At 39.4% G+C, this 20,659-nt stretch overlaps 1 protein-coding gene across 1 annotated transcript; it reads left to right on the forward strand.

The window, feature by feature from the left end:
- The first annotated feature begins 1,049 nt into the window (after nucleotides 1-1,049).
- On the forward strand, nucleotides 1,050-3,182 carry kcnf1b (potassium voltage-gated channel, subfamily F, member 1b). Its single transcript, XM_067614091.1, has one exon. It carries the CDS (start codon nucleotides 1,530-1,532, stop codon nucleotides 2,853-2,855), a length of 1,326 nt encoding a protein of 441 aa, XP_067470192.1. The 5' UTR covers nucleotides 1,050-1,529; the 3' UTR covers nucleotides 2,856-3,182.
- The last annotated feature ends 17,477 nt before the right edge of the window (nucleotides 3,183-20,659 follow it).

Genomic DNA, 20,659 nt, shown 5'->3' on the forward strand with positions numbered 1-20,659 from the left:
AACAGAAGTCTGCAGTGTCTGCATATACAATACATTACAAATCATTCCCAACACATCTACTCACATAAAGGCATGTGTGCATGTATACCTGAAGACCTTGGATGAAGGAGAAAATTAAATTAGTGATAAGTGATTAAAAAGGAAATGAATGAATACATGAACAAACAAACAGATAGTGTTACAGTATCTGCAGACAAACCTAGGGATCTTATCAAATCTCATCACATAGTAATAAAGCGGATTTTTTCCAGCACAGTTGCACATTGTTCAACAAAACATCCCAATACATTTTTCAATGCATTACATTGTATATTCTGCAAGAAAGGAATATTGTGTGTTTATATCACTCGTCTTTTTAACTCATATTTAAAAATGTCCTAACATCCAAATCCTGCACTCAAGTACAAAATATAAGAAGCAACAGTACTTGTTCTGCATAGAAATGGCACTGTGACTGATGTATCATTATATATGACATCATTAGATTGTTAATACTGATGCATCAATGTGTAAGCAGCTGGTTGAGGTGGAGCTAGTTCTAACCTCTTTGAACCTTGTGGTTGCCAACCTGGGGGTGGGGTCCTCTCCGAAGGGTCACAAGATAAATCTGAGGGATCATGAGGTGATTAATGAGTATAGAAGAAAAACACTTTTCCTGCACTAATTTGTATTCACATTGTTTTGCAAGGGGGTTGCAAAACAAAAAGTACAGTAAAAAGTATAACGTGTCCCACTGAAATGTAGTTTAGTAGAAGTATAAAGTAACACAATGTTATGGAAATACTCAAATGAAGGACCAGTACCTCGAAATGAGGTGCAATACTTAGTTACTTTCCACCTCTGAATGCTATACAGCACATGGTCACCAGAGAGTGCACTGTCTCTGTTCTGTGCACAGCATTTATCCCTGCTATCATAAATCACATCTGATTTGTTTACATCAATATGTTGTATGTTGGAAGATTTCCTTCAGATATTAGAAACTCTAAATTCTAGTAAGTGAGTGGTTAATTAATGTCACTCCATAATGCATGTAAAACTGAAGAATAGGCCTATAACCACTGTGGGAAAGGAGTTACAGTTTGTCTGTATTATAGTGTGGGGGAGTGGTGATTAATGGTGCTCTTTAATTATTGACTGATCTGTCTTTACAACCAAACAGGCCACATATTGCATCTCCCAGACATGAGAAGCAAGTGCATGTTGCAGTTGCTCTCTCTCTCTCTCTCTCTCTCTCTCTCTCTCTCTCTCTCTGTGTGTGTGTGTGTGTGTGTGTGTGTGTGTTTGTGTGTGTGTGTGTGTGTGTGTGTGAGAGAGAGAGAGAGAGAGAGAGAGAGAGAGAGAGAGAGAGAGAGAGATGGGAAGTGTTAGGAAAAGCTGGCCGCGCAAGCTGTGCCATTCATTGCATGAAACAGTCTGGAGAGGAAACATTTTACGCGCCGAAGTTATGGACATTAATTCTGTCTGTTGCACGTCACTTTCACACTAGGCTATAAGATAAGCTTTTATTTAAGCAAACATTTAGTAAAATGTGGACGATTCCGAAACCAAAATACAAGACCGGTTTGTGCGCCGATGGTGAGGCTGAGATTACTGTGAACATTGGCGGAGTCCGAGTGGTACTTTTCGGGGATGTTTTGAATCGCTACCCGGAGAGCAGACTGGCAGAGTTGGTGAACTGCTCAACTCAGAATTATGAAGTTATCTCTTCGCTTTGTGACGATTTCGATCCTGGCAGAAAAGAGTTTTACTTTGACCGAGATCCTGATGCCTTCAAGTGCATCATCGACGTCTACTACTTTGATGAAATCCACATCAAACGCGGCATTTGCCCCATCTGTTTCATCAAGGAGATGGAGTTCTGGAAAATAGACCAAAGTGTTTTAGACGAATGCTGTAAAAGTTACCTGAGTGAGAAGGAGGAGGAGCTGAAAGAGATTGCAAACAAAGTGAAAGTGATTTTGGAGGATCTGGAGGTCGACCAGTGCATTACGCGCACCCAGCGGTGCCAGAGGTTCCTGTGGAAACTGATGGAGAAGCCGGGTTCCTCCCTGCCGGCGCGCATCATTGCCATCGCATCGTTCCTCTCCATCCTGGTCTCGGCCGTGGTGATGTGCGTGGGGACCATCCCGGAGCTTCAGGTGACAGACGCCGATGGGAAGCTCGTGGAGCACCCGACCTTGGAGGGGATCGAGACCGCCTGCATGTTATGGTTCACCGCGGAGTACCTGCTGCGTCTTGCCTCCTCTCCGAACAAGCTGCACTTCGCGCTCTCTTTCATGAACATTATAGACTTCATGGCCATCATGCCTTTCTACGTGGTGCTATCCCTTACCTACCTCGGCACTACCTCTATGATGGAGCTGGCAAACGTCCAACAGGCTGTCCAGGCCCTCCGCATCATGCGTATCGCGCGTATTTTCAAGTTGGCGCGCCACTCCTCCGGGCTGCAGACTCTGACCTACGCGCTCAAGAGGAGCCTCAAAGAGCTGGGGCTGCTCCTCATGTACATGGGCGTGGGGATCTTTGTGTTCTCGGCGCTGGCCTACACCATGGAGCAAAGCCATCCGGAGACACTTTTCAGGAGCATCCCGCAGTCTTTCTGGTGGGCCATCATCACCATGACCACGGTGGGCTACGGAGACATCTACCCCAAAACCACGCTCGGCAAGTGCAACGCAGCAGTGAGTTTTCTGTGCGGGGTGATCGCCATCGCCTTACCCATCCACCCCATCATAAATAACTTTGTGGTCTTCTACAATAAGCAGAAAGTGCTGGAGACTGCGGCGAAACACGAAGTGGAACTGATGGAGCTGAAGTCCGGCAGGGACGCGCGAAGAAAAAGCAGTAATTAAGAGCAGACTGCGGGCGCACCAGCAAGTTAAGACTTTCCCAAGACATTTTGTCGGAAACATCAAGAGCAATTTCATAACGAAAGTACATGTGAAAAAAACATCTAGGTTGAAGCTAAAGTTTGTTCATAAAATTCAGTATCTAACTTAAATGAAGACTTTTCATGAGCTCCACGCAGTGACACCTGCTGTACATAGCGTCTTTGCTCAGCTGTGCTGTTTCTGTTTGCTTTGACTGTCAAACGTGCTGCCAACACTGGTCCGGTTTTCTGCTTCACATCTCTTGTCATTGTGAAGGCTTGTTGTTATTATATAATTAAAACGTGTGCATGAAAAGAAACATGTGCATAGAGAATCATTAAAGCATCACCTGTGTTACCTGCTGTGTCACTGACAAGATGGTACTTAACATAGACACCTCAGTCTAAATATTCATATGATATATGATAATAATAATACTAATCATATAAAATTGCCAGGAATTTCTTTTGAAAGACAGTGCAAATTAAATTTCAGTTAATATGTAATATAATCAGTTTTCAGTGTATTTGATAGGGACTTCATGGGGCCACACTGTGGGTGGATTAATACCTTTAATCATTCTAAGAAATACCTTATACCTTATGACAAAAATTGAGTCATAAAATACAGCCCACATAAAAGAAATGTATGACTGAAAGAAAAATCTGGAATATTTTTGATAAAATGCTATTAGCTGTGTACCTGGCTGATCCCACTGGCCAGCAGTAATTATGAGTAGGTAGATGTGATTATTAATTCCCATGGGAGGGACAGGCTTTTAAACAAACCACAGCAATGAGAAAGCATGTGTTTTCATCTAACACAGACATACAGGCGTATTAAACACGAGTGACTGCTGGACAGCTGCTGACTATGCTGCATCCTCAGTTCCAGCCATTCACCCAGTGATGTGAACAAATGTTCAGTTTCAGTATTTTTGTTCTTCAGAAGAAATTCATTTGAGGTGCCTACATACTGTAGATTTCTAGCTATAGCAGATTTTAGTGATCTAAAAGTAAAGTGTGTGTGTGTGTGTGTGTGTGTGTGTGTGTCTTTTGAATTTGCCATTCATGCCAATGTGCTCACATGCACTTGTGACTTCAAAGTAGTATTTAAATAAAAGCTCTGTCTCTTTTTTTAATATTCATGCAAGCCATGTGACTGCTATAATCTTCACAAATTGCATTTTCAAATCTTATGCTGCAAAAATCAGTTTGAGTGTTGTGCTAATTCAAAGGTTAAAGGGGCATTCCACCAATTTAGCATAAAGTGCATTTTACGTGTTCTAAGGAGAACTATCCTCAACCTTTGAATGGTGTACAGCTGGTGCACAGTGTAATGCCTCCTGTGGCTCTGGAGGTGCTTTCTTAAGTCTGAGGGTTATCTTGGTTTGGGCTTGAAAATTAAGATTTGGTAATGGTTACAACAGTGTAATTATTCCACATGTACAGTGTAAAACCAGGAGTGTCCATCTAACAGCCAAAGCATCTGTATAAGATGATTGATTTTACATCCTGTCACAGTGTAACTGCCATGAACTTCTAGCTTTGTTGATTAGTACTGTTCATACTGTAGCCTGTAGTATTAGAATAGCTGCAAGTACTACAATAGGTATAAGTCATATGCCCAGTAATATTAGAATAATACCTGTACCTACAGTATAAATTCTTTTTAATTTCCCATATTGGTACCCCCCTTATTCACTAACTTCACATCTTGTCCCCTTGCACCTACATGTAAGCTATGTGTCAGTACATGCTGTACTGGTACATGTTAGTACATAAAATTACACTGTACATTGGGAATAATTACATTGTATGTTGTGGGCTATAATCTTAAGTGTCACCTAAAATTTTAAACAGAAAACCTGCATAACAAACCGGATATGTGGGATTTGAAAGAAGAGGCAGGGAGGCCTAATGAAAGACAGTACTGAGTTGGATTTAGGATCCAGTGTTTTTGGTGCTTGACTGATATTAGAGACGAAAGGTCAAGATATCTCAATATTGACCATTAAAAAAAATATCAGTCCCCCAACTTAATGGAAGTGCAATGCTAAATTGCTGAAGTACTCCTTTAAGACAGAAGAGGATGTGTACTTATTTTTGATGTGGCCAAAACGCACATAAACTACATTTGCAAGGTGCTACAGTCAGTGTTTTGAATAAAAACTGAATTTTATTCCACTCAGAGAGTTGTATATCTGGGCTCAGTGCTACATGTATCTGTCTGTCAGTGTCTGTATCTGCATGTTGCTGTATACCTTTCTGTGTTTATCTGCACTTGTGCATTGCGTGTCACACTATCCAAGTCAGAGGTCTGTGAGAAACTGCCGTCCCCAACGGGAAAACACTTCAAAGTAAAGATATACACACCCACTCAAAACACCCCTCGCCCCCCCACAACCCTCCTCTCACCCACCCCACCCGCTGCTTCTCTCTGTCTCCTTCTCACTCCTTCGTCCTGCCTCCACCTCCTCATCCTCCGTCTCAGATGATGATCTGTCAGCATCACTGGCTGAGAGAGCAGCGATCAGATGCAACAATATGTAAAGCGTTACTGCTGTCATATTTTGAGGGTGTGCAGTGATGCAAAACTTTACATTTTTGAAAAGAAAGCGTATCACGCTTGGAAGGTAAAAATGGAAAGAAAGAAATTGTTCACCCACATTCAAGTATGAAAGATTAGTGTGAGGATGAAGGGAAATTATGAGAGACATTAGCTGACATTGACTTCAACCAAATATAGCACTTCATATGTTATGCATCACTAACCATTACAGATGAGTCACACTCACTCTGACTGTATGACACAGGCACACACAGGTTGAAATGATGTTGCTCACAAAAGTCTGTAATTACCTTTAAAAGCGGAAGAGACTGAATGATTGACTGTCAAGCTGTTAAAATGTGCAGCTCACTGCATGAACATACATTTTAGTCAAGTGCAATTCATTTTCTCTTTGCCTCTCCTATGTTCGATCAATGGCAACCTGTAAACAAACGCATCAAAGAGGTATAAAAGCTCCTTGTCAATAGCTGGCATCCCCTAGTGCGCTTTGATGCTTCACAGGAAGTCTCCCACGATCCTTAGTCCCTGAGTGTGTGTGTGTGTGTCTGGAAGAGGATTTGATGGTATGTAGCTTGTGAGTGAAGTATGGTTTAATACTGATAATTATTCATTTTTAATTAGTTCCCACTGGCCGTAGTAAGATAGTAGTGTAGGCAGTGGATAGGCAGGTTAGGATTTACTGTACTGTAGGCAGCTGAAGTTTCCACCCTCTGTTCCTATCACATTTCTGTTTGGCAGTTTTCTTGAGATATGAGCATTGCTGCGGCAACACTTAAGTGACACACAAGTGGCAAGTACTCTACATGTGATCACAGTAGAAAGGAAAATCCATATATATATTTCTGTATTACGTTTGAGTTTTGGATTCATGCAAATCTGAAGACATAAGAAGTTGTGCACTTATGGCTGATGTGGCATTCAGTTGCCAAATAGCTTATTGTCAAATACGCCACAGCACAAAAGAGAAGAAAATGTATTTTATTTGGATGAGGAGGGAAAAAAATGTTGGAATCGAGTGCACGCCTTCTCAAGAGAAGTGACAGATTGATTCCTGACAAAAATTGAAACATGTATGAGTGAGCTTGGAGTGCAAGTGCAGTAGCCTCATTTTTCTACAACAAAAACATATAGATAGATAACTTTATTGATGTAGACAGCAGTGGACAGGTAAGCAAATTGTCAGCAGGGTGGCAGATTTAAAACATCTGAATCATTTGAAAGGATCACAGAAAACTTCAACATATAGTCTATTTTTTTTTAAGATCACAGGTTTTTCTACTTAGCTTCTTGTGAGAGCAGATATGAGGATAATGTGTCAAAATTTTCACCGACTGTCAACTCTTTGACCATGGCTCCTGTTTAATTTGCAGAGAGTCAGACACCAAGAGGCATTTCTTGTTACCAGTGCAGCAATCAGCCTTCCTCTGTCTGTGTGCAAGGCAAACACTGACAGTCATTACTGGAAAATTCCAGAGACAAGGGAAATGGCACTGAGGACAAGTGGAGTTTCTTACTTATGAAAAATAAGTCCAGAATTCAGATTTTAATAACAACTGACTTGTTAGGACATGCTTTTTGTGGTGTGCTAACAGGGGTGAAATTTAAAAACAGTTTTAAAAAAAAGTAATAAGAGGAACTTCATATCATGCCGTTTAAACATCTTGTAAGTTTGATGGTCATGCATAGAACCTATGGGTGTGCCTGAATACAAATACATTATTCGGCAAAGCACAAATAGTGATTTTTTTTTTTTTGTTTTGTTTTTTTATGAATATTTGTTTCATACAAATATTTTAAAAATTATTTGTTTTCGGGGAAAAAACAAAACGTCAAATACCAGCGCACAGGTCGGTTACATGGCTATCTCAGTCTCTCTCCTCTGCTCCGCTGTTACCTGTACCAGCAGGTCTCAACAAGGGGAGTCACATCCACCTGCTACATGACGCACATTTCCTAATTTGGACATCACTCCCGGAGTTAGGGGGTTCCCCAGAGATAAATCTGAGCTACTGACACAAGCGTTTCACAAGTGCTTACAAGGTACTCTCCATAACCTGTTGTTCCCCTTCTCTCTTCCACAAAGTTAGGTTGTAAAAAATAGGCTATGAATGAAAAGTGCAAAGCAATAATTGCATTTGAAGTTCTTCCCTACATGTTACACAGTGTGCTGTCTCTGTGTTATGGGTGTATAAATAGGTAAAGGTCTGTCTGCAATGAGGTGATGAGTAAAGTTTTAGCTCAGTAGTCAGCGCAGTCATCTATGATCTGGGAGAGTCCAGTTCGAGACCCGGTGACCTCCTTCGTAAGGTGGTTTATTCATAAACACTTATTGTAACACTTTAATTTTCAAAAATTAAAAAAATTTGCTGCCCAGAATCTAAGAGGTTTCTCAAACTACTTACAGCTAGTTTGAACTTGAAAGGTTAGCAAGGCTAATGACGAACTGATATAACTTACTCTCTTATGTACATGCCATTAGGCAATGCATCACAAATGATGAAAAATATCAAATTTCCTTGTTTCTGGGTTTGATTTTCTGACAAGCAAAAGCACATGAACCAACACTGCTTGACAGCTGGCTCATATGTCTCAGATGTCAGACCTCCACACCAGTACGTGAATATTCAATATTTCTGTCACCACAGCCTCTTCCATCTTTGTGCAAATAAAAGTCCAATCTGTCAGATTCAAAGCAACACTGTGCTATTTGAAAATGCCCTCACAATGGTAACACAAAATTGAGTCACTAATGGCAGTTCAAGCCAGCATATTGCTCTAAGTAAAAACATCTGTCAATCAAAATAATTGTACTCAATTAAGAACCAAACCTTATGTCCTTCATTTGATGTCATGTAACATTATAGCAACATATCCCCCTCCGCTTTTCTTTCTCTCTCAAAAAAACACAACTAATTTCCCTCACCAGCAGTGGTCCTCTGTTGTCATGGCTCCAGTCTTTAAATAACAGTCTCGCTCTCATTATTCTGCCTCAACGAAGCCTTTTGCTTTTAGACTGGACTCCCACATTGTATGCACTCTGTGGTTCTTTGTAATAGATTTAATAGAGCAACACAGTATTTTTTGATGCAACACACGTCAGAAGAATGATTACAGATATTCTGAGGTGTTGCTGAGTTGCACATGAAAAGAGGAAAGGAGTTGTATTACGTGAAATCTGATCAAGTCTCTATGTAATAAGACTCCATCCACTTAGCCATATATCAGCTTTGCACCGGGGACAAATTACAACATGAAGAACAACACCTATTTCATGCTTGCATTCCAATTCGCATTAGTAATTGTAATTAATGATGCAGTGCAATAGTTACATGGTTAATGAGTGACCACAGAATCTGGTACAGTGGGAGGTGGTGACAGATTTTTCTCCTGCCTTGCACGTACACGTGTAGCTGCTTCGTTTTTACACAAGGACATTTTGACAAGATGCTAGACGGACGAGCAGTTCAGTCTGCTGAAGCTTCAGGCTGTAATGATCTGGGTTAGAGATATTGTCAACAAAAGATTACATAAAGCCTTAAAGGATAGGTTCACAGTTTTTCAAGTGTGTCTTAAAACAACAGTCAGGTGTCCATATGAACAGTGAAAGAGCTTTTCCTTGCTGTAATCATTCCTCCTGTTCATACTGGCTATTAAAAGATCCCCTTCAAATATGCCTTCAATGAAGGTTATGGGGGCCAAAATCCACAGTGTGTCCACACAATCATTTTGCGCAAAAAAACATCTCAGCAGTCTGAGTTAGTCGTATCAAGTGGATATCTGCCACATTTACAGTCTTTTTATTCATAAGGTTTCATTTAAACCAAATATTTCATTTTCAAAACAAAGTGGGTCACCTGTTGCATATACAGTATGTTCTAAATCTTGTTCTCCTCACACACATGAAAAACGGGATGAGATCATTTCACTGGTTTTAAAGGACCAGTGTGTAGGATTTAGTGGCATCTAGCAGTGAGGTTGCAGATTGCAACAAACTGAATATCCCAATCCTCCCCCTCCCCTTCCAAGCATGTAGGAGAACCTACAGTGGCCAAGAAACTCACGAAAAACACGAAAGGCCCTGTCTAGAGCCAGTGTTTGGTTTGTCTGTTCTGGGCTACTGTAGAAACAGGGTGGGCTCCATGGAAGAGGACTCGCTCTCTAAGTAGATATAAAGGGCTCATTCTAAGGTAATGAAAACACAACAATTCTTATTTTTAGGTGATTATACACTAATTAAAACATACTTATGAATATTATTTTCCGTTTCTGCCAAGTTTGTTCCACTAGATGCCACTAAATCCTACACACTGGTCCTTTAAGGTGTGAAGTAGTTAAATTTTTATATATATAAAAATCATCTAAGCCAAATGTTGCCTTTTTGGATTTATGAGTCTAATAAGATTCTTAATGTCAATACTTTGAGGAAATTACTGTCAAAATGAACATTTTTGCTGGTTTATAATTTAAGATGTTTGTTTTTTAAGCTCCTGGGTTTTATTTGTGTCAGTCAAACTTAACAAGTTATGTATCTGGTGGCAAAAACAACGATCACACTGGTGCCACTGGGGACGACAGCTAGATGTGATTTGAGGCGACAGAGGGAGAGTCACTAATGATGGATAACTTGTGGAGTGACTCAAGCTGTTAGTGTAGTTCTGGCAGTGGCTTTATGGAGAACACAAAAACTCCAAGTATGTTATTTTTGTGATTTTTATTTCAGTTTTAGTGGCTTGAGACGTCAAAGCACAAATGTGCAGAAATGTCTCACTTTCTGGATGGACACTGGTGCGGCTGCCTTAATCTACTGTGACATCAGAGTCTGAAATTGAATCCTGTGGCTCCATCATGCTCAGTGTCACCCTTCTCAGCTTTTTTAATGTGTGCTGAAAAGCACAGCACTCTATCAGGGTGAACCCCACTTCACTTCACTGTTGTCAAGAAATGCTCCACTTTAGGTCTCAACTCAACTGGGAAGTGGGAAACAGAAACACTTCATGAGTAGAGTGAGAAACACATGTTCTTACCTTAGATTCAACAGTTCTTCGACAGCCAAATTATTGATCTTGAGAATTAATCTGTAAAAGCAGCAGGATGGTGACCTTTCAGACAGCAATTTTTTTCAGTTTGCCAGTCTGATGCGGAGTGAGCACTCAGCCTTGCCCGCTCAATGATTGCTTTGTACTCCTCCTCGGCCCCCACTCGCTCACAGCAGGTCACTCAGTCTAGTTTTAAGGGTTTTCAAGTGCCGACATTGGAAACTCTTTATGTCTCCCTTTTTTAGTTTTGCAAAGCACTTCTTGGTCAATAATGCATGTTCTCCCTGCAAAGGCCACTGCTGGCAGGAGGTGGGGATGTTGTCATGTTTGGTGTGTTGTTTGAGCGTGTACTAATGTATATGTATGGTCTGAGAGAGGTGAGAGAGTTTATACTGTACCGGGTTAGTGGTAGTGTTCTGACCAGGCCTTAATGGTGCTTGATTGACTAGCTGATTGATGCCTGCAGCACTTTGTGTTTTGGACTTTTACAGATGCATTACAATGCAGCAATTTAAGTTAAGTTTAAGAGGCAAAATGAATGAATTTGAAATATTTGAATCAATTAGAATCAAATTGGAGGTGTGTCTTAATAAAAATCTTCCTACTGGCTACTGTTTACACAACATAGGAAATATTTTCATGAGCTCCGTGTTCTGCAGGGCTAGCACACATAAATGTGTTTGATTACTTTTGAATCCATTTAGTTGTTTTTTATAATTTATATTTGGAAATGTGTTACACTTTTTTGAAGAATATAGTTTGATTTAATTTCATTGTCCTATGAAATAAAGTGATATTGAAATTAAATACAATCATATAAATGAAATAAATTTGTGGGCAGAATGTGAGACTAAATCTATGCTGGAAGAATAAAAGTTGAATTGCACTGGAAAAAGTAAATTTAAATAAAGACTTCAGCCATGCTAGCAGCTCTGTGACGTTGTAGCTCTGTTAAGCTGTACTTAGGCACAATGGTGGTTTGAGCTAAACGCTAAGACATCTTAGTTTATTGTGTTAGCATGCTAACATTTGCTAATTAGCACAATTTTTGACAGCGGGCTATTTAGCCATAAACCAAAATAAGTGAAAACAAGTGTTGGACCAAGTAAAATTGGGACCTGCTCATATCACTAGAGTTCAAGTTAAGGGATCATTAAATTCTTACACAGGCACAATTAATAACGTCAATGATGGCTCAACAGTATGGCTTCCTTGGACACCTGAATTAAATTTAGCCCTTGTTAATGTTATCAGTTCCACCTGTGCATTTCAAGCTGTGACAAATCAAAAAGTCTGCTGTGAAAAAGGTATATTCATCCTGAGGTGAACATGAAACTCTTTACCAATTGTCATGTCATTATATCCCATAGTTGTCCAGACAGTTTTTTGCCTCCTGCAGATGTTGAGATATTTCACAGGTTAAGTTAAAACTTTGACCGGCTGTTGGTGCCACTGGGAAGTCAGGGGATCACCAACTTCATTGAGATTTATCCTCTGGGCACCATGAATGTTTGTACCAAATAGTTGTTGAGATATTTCACTATGAACCAAAGTGGTTGATCAAACCATAGAGCCATATAGAGCAACATGCAGTTCCAGAAACAGTGTCCTGGTTTTTGAACAATCTACAGAAACCAACGGTTTTCACTGGAACTTCTTTCTTTGAAAGAAATAACCACTATAGGTAGATTCATCTACTTTGTTTTGGAGTGAGGGCAGAAATCTCAGAGACAGATGTCATATCTTAAAACCTGAGCAAATAAAACCCAAACGACCCGCATGGTTTTTAGATAATTTGGGTGAAGAAACTGTCTAAAGACTGAACATCTCTAATATTGCAACACAATCTATTTTTGATCATTCTTGTACCTTACATACATCAGATGCAACATAAAAAGATGTTTCCACTTCCAGTTTCTCGCATATCATTGGATAATCTGTCGGAGCTCACCCTCACCCAGTTTAGAGTTTAGAAGCTGGGGAGCTATCATCACTTTTTGCATTTTGTTCAACATAGTTCAACAAATCAAATAAGTCTGTTTATCATCCCGTAAGAAATAAGTGCCCCCTCAGCCATAACAAACACATAACTTTGAGTGATTTTGAGAAAACCCTATTGAGGATAATGTGTTCATAGCTCAACTGTTCTGGGCTGTACGCCTTTCTAAATATCGTCGAGGACATGAGGGAAACTCAATCATATGGTTGAGCTAGCTTCTTATTCACATCCATTTCTTGCAAATTGCTCTTTAAAATGTCACCGGCTGCAGTGCCGATGCGTGCATGCAAAATCTTTCCCTTGAGGGAAGGATGGGAATATTTTAGTCCACGGTGTACTTTTGGCCATATGTACATCGCTGCATATCCAGCACTCTGTATGCCTGGGGACAAACAAGTAAAAGTAAAACTGATTGGGAAGGAAGCTTGTTCTTTGCTTGAAGGCAGATGGAGATGCTGGGTGTTTTTTTTAAATTTGATTTTACTGAGATACACCAGCTACAATATATATTCACATTTCATATAATGATTCAAACATTACATGCATATTCTGAAATAGGAAGAGGAAAGAGAGAGTGCATGTAAAATTGAAAGTCACATCCTATATTCTTCAGTTGTATATTTTCTTTTATTGTAATATTATTTTATTGTTATAATTGTTAGTCTTCTGTTTCTATTATCATCTTAACTTTTAAAATATTGTTATTAGGCAATACATTAATCTTATTTGAAAACCTAGCCTACCTTCCACTAACATGTCCACCAACTTAAAAACCTGAGGCCGCATGTCACAGATTTGATGTGAGGGTGTTCGTGTTTGTCCCTCATGAGTGTGTTCTGTTTCCCCGGTCTGGGGGTGAAAAGGTTTGACTCAAAAGACTGGAGTCTGCATCTACCAGGTCATGTTTTATTTTAAGGCTAAAAGGGTGGATGTCAAATTTCATGATTGTTACACAGTCCAAATCAACGATTTACCTTTGTGGGATCGTCTCAGTGTGGCACAACTCAGCATCTACACTGTTGCTCCCCCCCCTCCCGTTTGCTCCACAGGTGTGTTGCATCAGTAGCTAATTAAGAGTCACAGCTGTCCAAAAACAACATATTATCACCATTTAGCTGATATGGCAAACATGTTAGCTAAAATATATGGGGTGAGATTGGCGTTCATTTTGGGACATGTTTCTAGCCATCAGGCAAATGTAAGTTCAATATTCACTCTTCTTATAGCTCCTAAGGGACATATCTGGCTCTTTAACTGTTAAATGCTTGTCTATGTTCGCTAGCTAGCTGCTAACGTCTTCCTATCTTTTTATGGTTTTCTGGTTAAAACCAGTTGCCTACTGAATCTGGAAATTATTCTAATGAGAGCATTGAGAGTGAACCAAAACAATAAAGTTTATCAGTAAAGTTGTGGGCTGTAAAACCAAAACATTAAAAGAAGCTGAAAAGCTTCATGGGGCTCTTAGAAGTGCAAGGAGCCAACTTTTGGCTTACATGTGGTAATGTCATCTAACGTTACCATAAAAATAATGCATCTTTAAATTTTAGTTTTATACGACAATTGCTCAAAGTTAAAAAACAAAAGTTCTGAAAAATATGAATTATGATGCAAACGGAGAAGATGTTGGATCAAACTTGACTATCATTAAATCCGTTATACAGGTTATCTGTGAAAGTGTTTGAAGTTTCGATGAAGATACAGAATATTCTGCAAATTGGTGAGCATATATATATAAATATATAAAGGAATTCATTCTCTGATTTGTCTCCCTTTTAGAAACAGATTTCACAGTAACAGTGACATTAATGACTGCCAAGAAAGCTCAAAATGCATCAGCGATTTAAAATAGCACCTGGCGTCATACTGTTAAAATTTTTCTCTTTTCCATTTTCTGACTGAATGCCTAATCTTTTCTAAGCTGCCTCATTGTTGGTAATTGCTATAATTTTGAGCTTGGACAAAGACACTGAAAATTTGACTTACAGTAAACTTCCAATGGTTCAGTTATTTCAAATAGTTTGCTGCTGAGACACAGATCTGATCAAATATGGCTTTAGCGAACACAATTCTTCCAAATTAACAAGTTTTAGAGCTGCTTGTGAGGATGCATGCAGGCTTGCAATAGCAGGTAGCAGTGCAAAAACTCTGACTGTACGGTAAACTTTGTGACAAGGCCATCCCAAAGTTAACTTTGCACTGCAGCATTTGAGTGAACCCACTGCACAGAGCCTCAAAGCTAAAAAAAATAGCTGAAATTGCTATTTGCTAAAAAAAAAAATCGCTATTTGCTAAAATATTTCCATAGTTGCATTCTAAGCATCTCTATGAATCCTTTTAAGTTATGGTTTGAAACAGGAATTTGGCAGGCAAATGTCAAATGATGGTTTCCTCAACAGCTATTAGCGCTGCTGTACTGCTGAGGCTATTTGAAATTCCTGTCTTTCACAGCATTTTCATTTCCCTCATACTATCATAGTTTTCCGTTTTTATTCATAATTTATTCATATGTGCATACTGTAATTCTGCATCAAGCACAGCTCCTGCAAACTATACTACCATGTGATGAAAATCCATCACATTCCTGAAGAGATTTCAGCTGAAAGGAGAAGAAACTGTGGGGTTAAGTGGATATCTGTCGAAATAGAGTTCAGCAATGAATGAAGAGGACAAACCTAAATTATTCATATGCTGACTACCTTTTCATTAATCTCTGGGAACTAGAAAGTGCTTCACCTCTGCAGGAGTTAATAATAGCTCTTTTAAAGAAGTAAAAGGATGGACGAGAGTCCAAACTGCAGAGGCTCAGAGTAATAAAATACAGCGAGTATACACTGAACCATAAAGTACTGCACTTGCTGGTGAGTTTTAAATTGTTGAACACAATCTCTGTGCATGTGGTAACTTGGTTGTTTGCTGTCTTACAGCAAATAATTCACTAAATAAAATATACCACTAAATATAGTCATGAATGATGCATAAAAAGTAATTTAAGATGAAGTTCAAGCTCAAGATTCTTGAAATCACATTGTTCAATTTCACTGGATTTAGTGAAATTAAAAATGTCATTAAATTCCATAGCAACACTGAAAAGACATTTTATGGTCAGTATGTGATGTTTAATAAATAACTGTGTCATTGGGTTCAGCTTGACTTGTCATCCACCCCATCGTCTCAACCCCATATGTGCCGTCACTCTTCAGTCTCCACTGTCAGCTATCTAATAAAATCCATAAAAACAACATTAAAAAGAGATGTTCTGTATCAGTTTATGGGTATGTATTACAAGATGTTTTCTTTTGAAGTACCTCAGGAAATGTAATTTGCAATTCATGTGGTGGGACTGCATTCCCCTGACCTTTACAGCACTTGAAAACTTGAGATACACAAGCTTCTACTTTTGCAGGAAAAACAATCTAAAAGTTTAATGACCGCAATGCTTAGTTGGCATGATCACATTAACCTCTCCACTGCCTGGGAAACTGTATACTGTGATTATAGAATCAATGGATATAATCAATGTGCATTTGCTGCACTGCATGTTTAGGAAAATCCTTTGTCCCAAACCACTGAGGCTTCTCTTATCATTTGATGTTCAAAGTTATTTTGCAGCTGTCCTCCTCTCATTTCTGAACATCTTCTTTGTCCCTGTGTTTTCTGAGCTGTCTCTTGTGGCTAACACCCACTCTGGCAGAGAACTGATAACGGCTTGAGGATTAACTTCAGAGACGCACCGCATGTGGTGTAAGTCCCCTCTCCCTCAGCTAAAGCATGAAGTCAACAAAGGACAATGCCATGTCCCCAAATAATGCCGGATGTCAAAGAACCACAGCTCTGGAGGATATTGATTATTGTTTGTGTTTAACCCTGGTGGATTCTATTTAGTGGAGCAATGACAATCCTGTCAGCAGTCATGAAGTTATTAATCCTAAAGAAAGATTCATTTGGTCACTAGACGATGCCCAATATATAGGTCAAGAGCATCAGCTGCAAAGGCACAATATCAGCTGACAAAATGGCTACACATAAAGCTACAGTTTGCAAAGGATAAGCCCTTGAAACATTTTGACTTCAGTACCCAGACTCAAAAGAAATATCACATTCTTCCTCTTACAAATGGCAAGATGAATTCATACACAACAAAATGAAGTGAATGAGGTGGCTAATAAACCTGAATGAGGAAGTTCAGTTGAATTCGGTAATTCAATTCAGTTGGAGTGGCATACTCAGCCCGATAAGATCTGATCTGTCTGAGGTTATAAGCAACATGACCGAATGACAGATACAACATGCTCAGTTAAAGTTAGTTGATTGTGGCAGGAGTAAAGTCATATGTTGGAAAAGAGTTTTCACTGAGATCTGCAATGAGACAGGTTGTCTGGTGGGAAGGACGGAGCTAGGTATCATCAGTGTAGCATTGGTAAGAAAAAAACATGAACAGATAATCGGACCAAGGGAGGTGGTGTACATTTACAAGAGAAGGGGACCAAGCATTGATCCTTGTGGTACCCCAGTAGAAAGGAAGTTTCCTTGCCATGCTACTTTGAATGATCACCCTGTAAGGTACAGTGTGAGATGTACTTATGCTGCATTCACATAATGAGAACGGCAGAATGGAAAGAAGAGAAAAACCTCTGTTATTCTGACTTGGGAGCATTCATGCATTATTTCAAGATGTTCATCCCCATTGCTAGTCATGTATTCATACCATATAGCCAAAACGAAGAACTTTTTTATTGTGTTATATTTGAGGTGCTTCGTCAACAAGTGAAACCATTTACAAACAAATTGTCTACAGCTACTTTTTAATTAGCTGAATCAACTGAATTAGAGTTAATATGGGATGTTATTTATGTGAATTTGCCACTAGACTCATAGGTCAGTCTCTAAACGCTTCACTAACTGAGGACAATCTCCCAGCTTTCATTGTTAAAACTGGGTGGAAACAATTGGAAAGTTTTACAAAAAAACCCCTCGTGCAGAACAAATCCAAAGTCTTAAGGGCGGCCCTTCATATTGGGGCAATGACATGCAGTTCACTATGGAGGAGAATGGGGGGAGAGCATCATTTCCAGCAAGGGGTGTCCTTGACAAAATGTAAGGGGCATAGGTTTTTTTAGCAGCCATTCATGCCGCTGTTCAAGCAACTACCTTGCATTTAGAAATCCCCAGATGATTGATAGGCAGGGAGATTGTCTGGTAGCCTATTGCGAGACTAAATTGCCACTGGCACTGGCAGTTTTTCCTCTGGTTTATTCATTCCTTTTGTGTAGTTGTTTGTCGTAGATGTCAGAAATTTCCAATATCTCAGACTTGAATTACAAATAGGAAGCTTACGTGAACATTATTTTTTTCCACTGGGCTGTTCACAATTACAGTCTAAATGAGTTAGCTAGTTAGTGTACGTGAATATTCTCAATTTTCTGATACTGAAAAGCAGATGAGTACCATGTTGAGAATGTGGCTGGTATCCAATCTGTAGCAGTACAAAACCATCCTATTAACAGGTTTTATCTCAGAGCAGCCATTGTTCCTGAAAAATTATTGGTGATGTGGCTTAGAGGCATACAGATGAAAGTCACCTTCTAGCCATTCTACAATAAATCTCTAAACAGGCATCATACCATGTAATTACACACATGATTATAGTTGTAGTGTATCTCCTTACATATTTCAGTGGCTGCTGTTGATGCATTCCCATCAGTGGATGCCCCAGTGACCTTGACACGTACAGATCAGGGGGTTGCTCCACTGGTCATAGAACAATGGCGCACTCTTTCTGTTGTCCTTACTGTCTCTTAAATACATTGTAAGAAAAGCAAGTGGCATGTCAGTCTCTTTAAAATGAGCATATATAACTCTTCTTCTCTACCTGGTGCTTCTGGTAAATGGTGAATGCATTAGCATTGCTCCCAATGCTAAAAACCACCAATGATTTTAGACACTTTGTGGGCATGTAATGAGTGTTGAGTTGACAATGCCAGGTTGCTATTAGTCAGACTGATATAATTTCATAAACATCAGATTGTCTCTCCATCCATCATCCATTGTGACAATCTCAGTCACTGCTGCCCAATCATCTTCCTTCTCATTTCAGGTTTTCTGTATTTAAGAGATAAATCATATAAAACAGGGAAACTGGAGACTGCAATGATGAATTCATCCATCATGTTTTTATCCTGTGAGGCCAGTGGCTAGTGTTGTTTTTTTTTCAGCTGTCAGTCAAAGAAACTATACCCTATTTTGTCTCTCAATTGTTGCTCCAGAATTTTGCACATATTGAACCTGAGCTCTACTTTGGAGACTTGAATAATTGAAATGCTCAACTTCCCACAATCTTCTACAGACTTTTTCTCTCATTAAAATGATTGAGACGATTTCAGTAAGCGACTTGGCCATGTGTATTTAGTTTGGAGTTCACAAAAGTTGAACTCAAAGGAAAAGATGGATGTGGATACTTTTTTTCTGTCAACCACATGCATTTGAATGAAAGAGAATGGAATATTAGTACATGTATAATATGAGCTTATCTTTAGAGTCTTAAAAGCACTTAATTGCTGCACTGCTTTTTACGCCCTTATGAATCAAAGACATGACTGAGTAAAAGAGCACCATACTCCTACCAGACTGGCTAAAACACATCTGCTTCAAGTGTCATCATGTCATTTAAAGATGCTATCCTTATTATTCGTGGCTGTTTGCACCATTAAATAACTAATTCTCCACATCTTGGGCTGGCATTGAGTGTGATGCATGCATCAAAACTACAAAGCTGCCAGATTTCTATCAGTGGGGAACAGGAGGATGCCCAACTTCCTCCACCATGTAAGCAAAAAACGTGGAGGATCCATGCATCCCAAATGGCATGACAAATGCTGATGACTAATGACTAAATAGCCTCACAGACCTGCACCACCTGCTTACTGAGCAAGACTCACTGATGCCTACACCACAATGAGTTCCTGCTTGAGGGCAGAAATGATTTTAACTGGCACCCTGCATTTAGCGAGCAGATATCAACCTGACCTGCAGAAGATGAATGTCATGGGTAATTTTCAGTGCGGCCCCTGCCAAGGAACAAATCCACAAAAATAAGTTTCATCCGCATTAAGACAGTTATTCAGACTCACTTATTAGTCAGTTTTGAGTGAATACATTTTGTGCAAAAGCATAAGTTTCTTCAAGTTAAATCTGCTCTAAACAATATCATTATATTAACACTAGATCAAATCGTTATGTGTAATAGGAATGGGGTTGCTCAAGGTGACAAATCCACATAGAAATGTCTCCTGACTCTGAAGTTCCCCTCAGTTTAACACAGCATTTTAGCCTCTTTAACTTTAATGTTGTGATTCACTCTCACCACTCTCTTTAGTGTCATTCAGCCACAGCAGGAAATTCTTTTTGGTGAAAAAGGCTTTAAAAACATACAGTGTGTTACCTGCCCAGCACCAAACAGCAGGCAGACAATTAACAACTAGCTGGTGAACCAGATATTTACCTCTGGAGTTCGTAAGAGCAAAATAGAGCTGAAAGGAAAAGGAGAGTGAATTTTGCACTTACATTTGTCACATGGACAAAAGCGCAATTGTAAATGAATGTTAATGTTGCTCTGTGTCTGCTGGATGTGTAAATATTTTTGCTATATCAACTTCATAAAGTGATGATATGTCAACGAATGAATGTTTACAACCCCCACACACCCCAAACATGCATTGCACATGTGCTCTGAAAACTGGATGTACTGGTCTAAACTGTAAGAATTAAACCGATACATGATCCATTTTAAGATATTTTTTTCTTCAGTTAAGCATTAAATTGAAGGACAAGATGAATATATTTAATCTCCCCAATTACACATTGCTCAGACAAACAACTCCAGAGATTATTGTAGCTGTTACAGTGTAAAACCACTTGTTAGCCATATGCAAATTCATGTTCCCTCTATTTCAATAGTAAATTACGCCCACACAGAATAGGAGAGAATACTGCTGGACAAGAGTGGGGAGTGAGCCTATCATTTGAGGAATCTCTTTCACGATCGGCCCTGGCTTTAAATACCTCTGTTTAATAGCTGTGTCATGACAGGATAATTACCACTGCCATTCCAACCATTCAAGGGAACTAACAGGCCTGCAGACTACCTAACACTTTTTGCCTGTTGGCATCATTCTGCAGGGAAT

This window comes from Thunnus thynnus, chromosome 16 (assembly GCF_963924715.1).
Source record: "Thunnus thynnus chromosome 16, fThuThy2.1, whole genome shotgun sequence".
NCBI classification, from domain to species: Eukaryota; Metazoa; Chordata; class Actinopteri; order Scombriformes; family Scombridae; genus Thunnus; species Thunnus thynnus.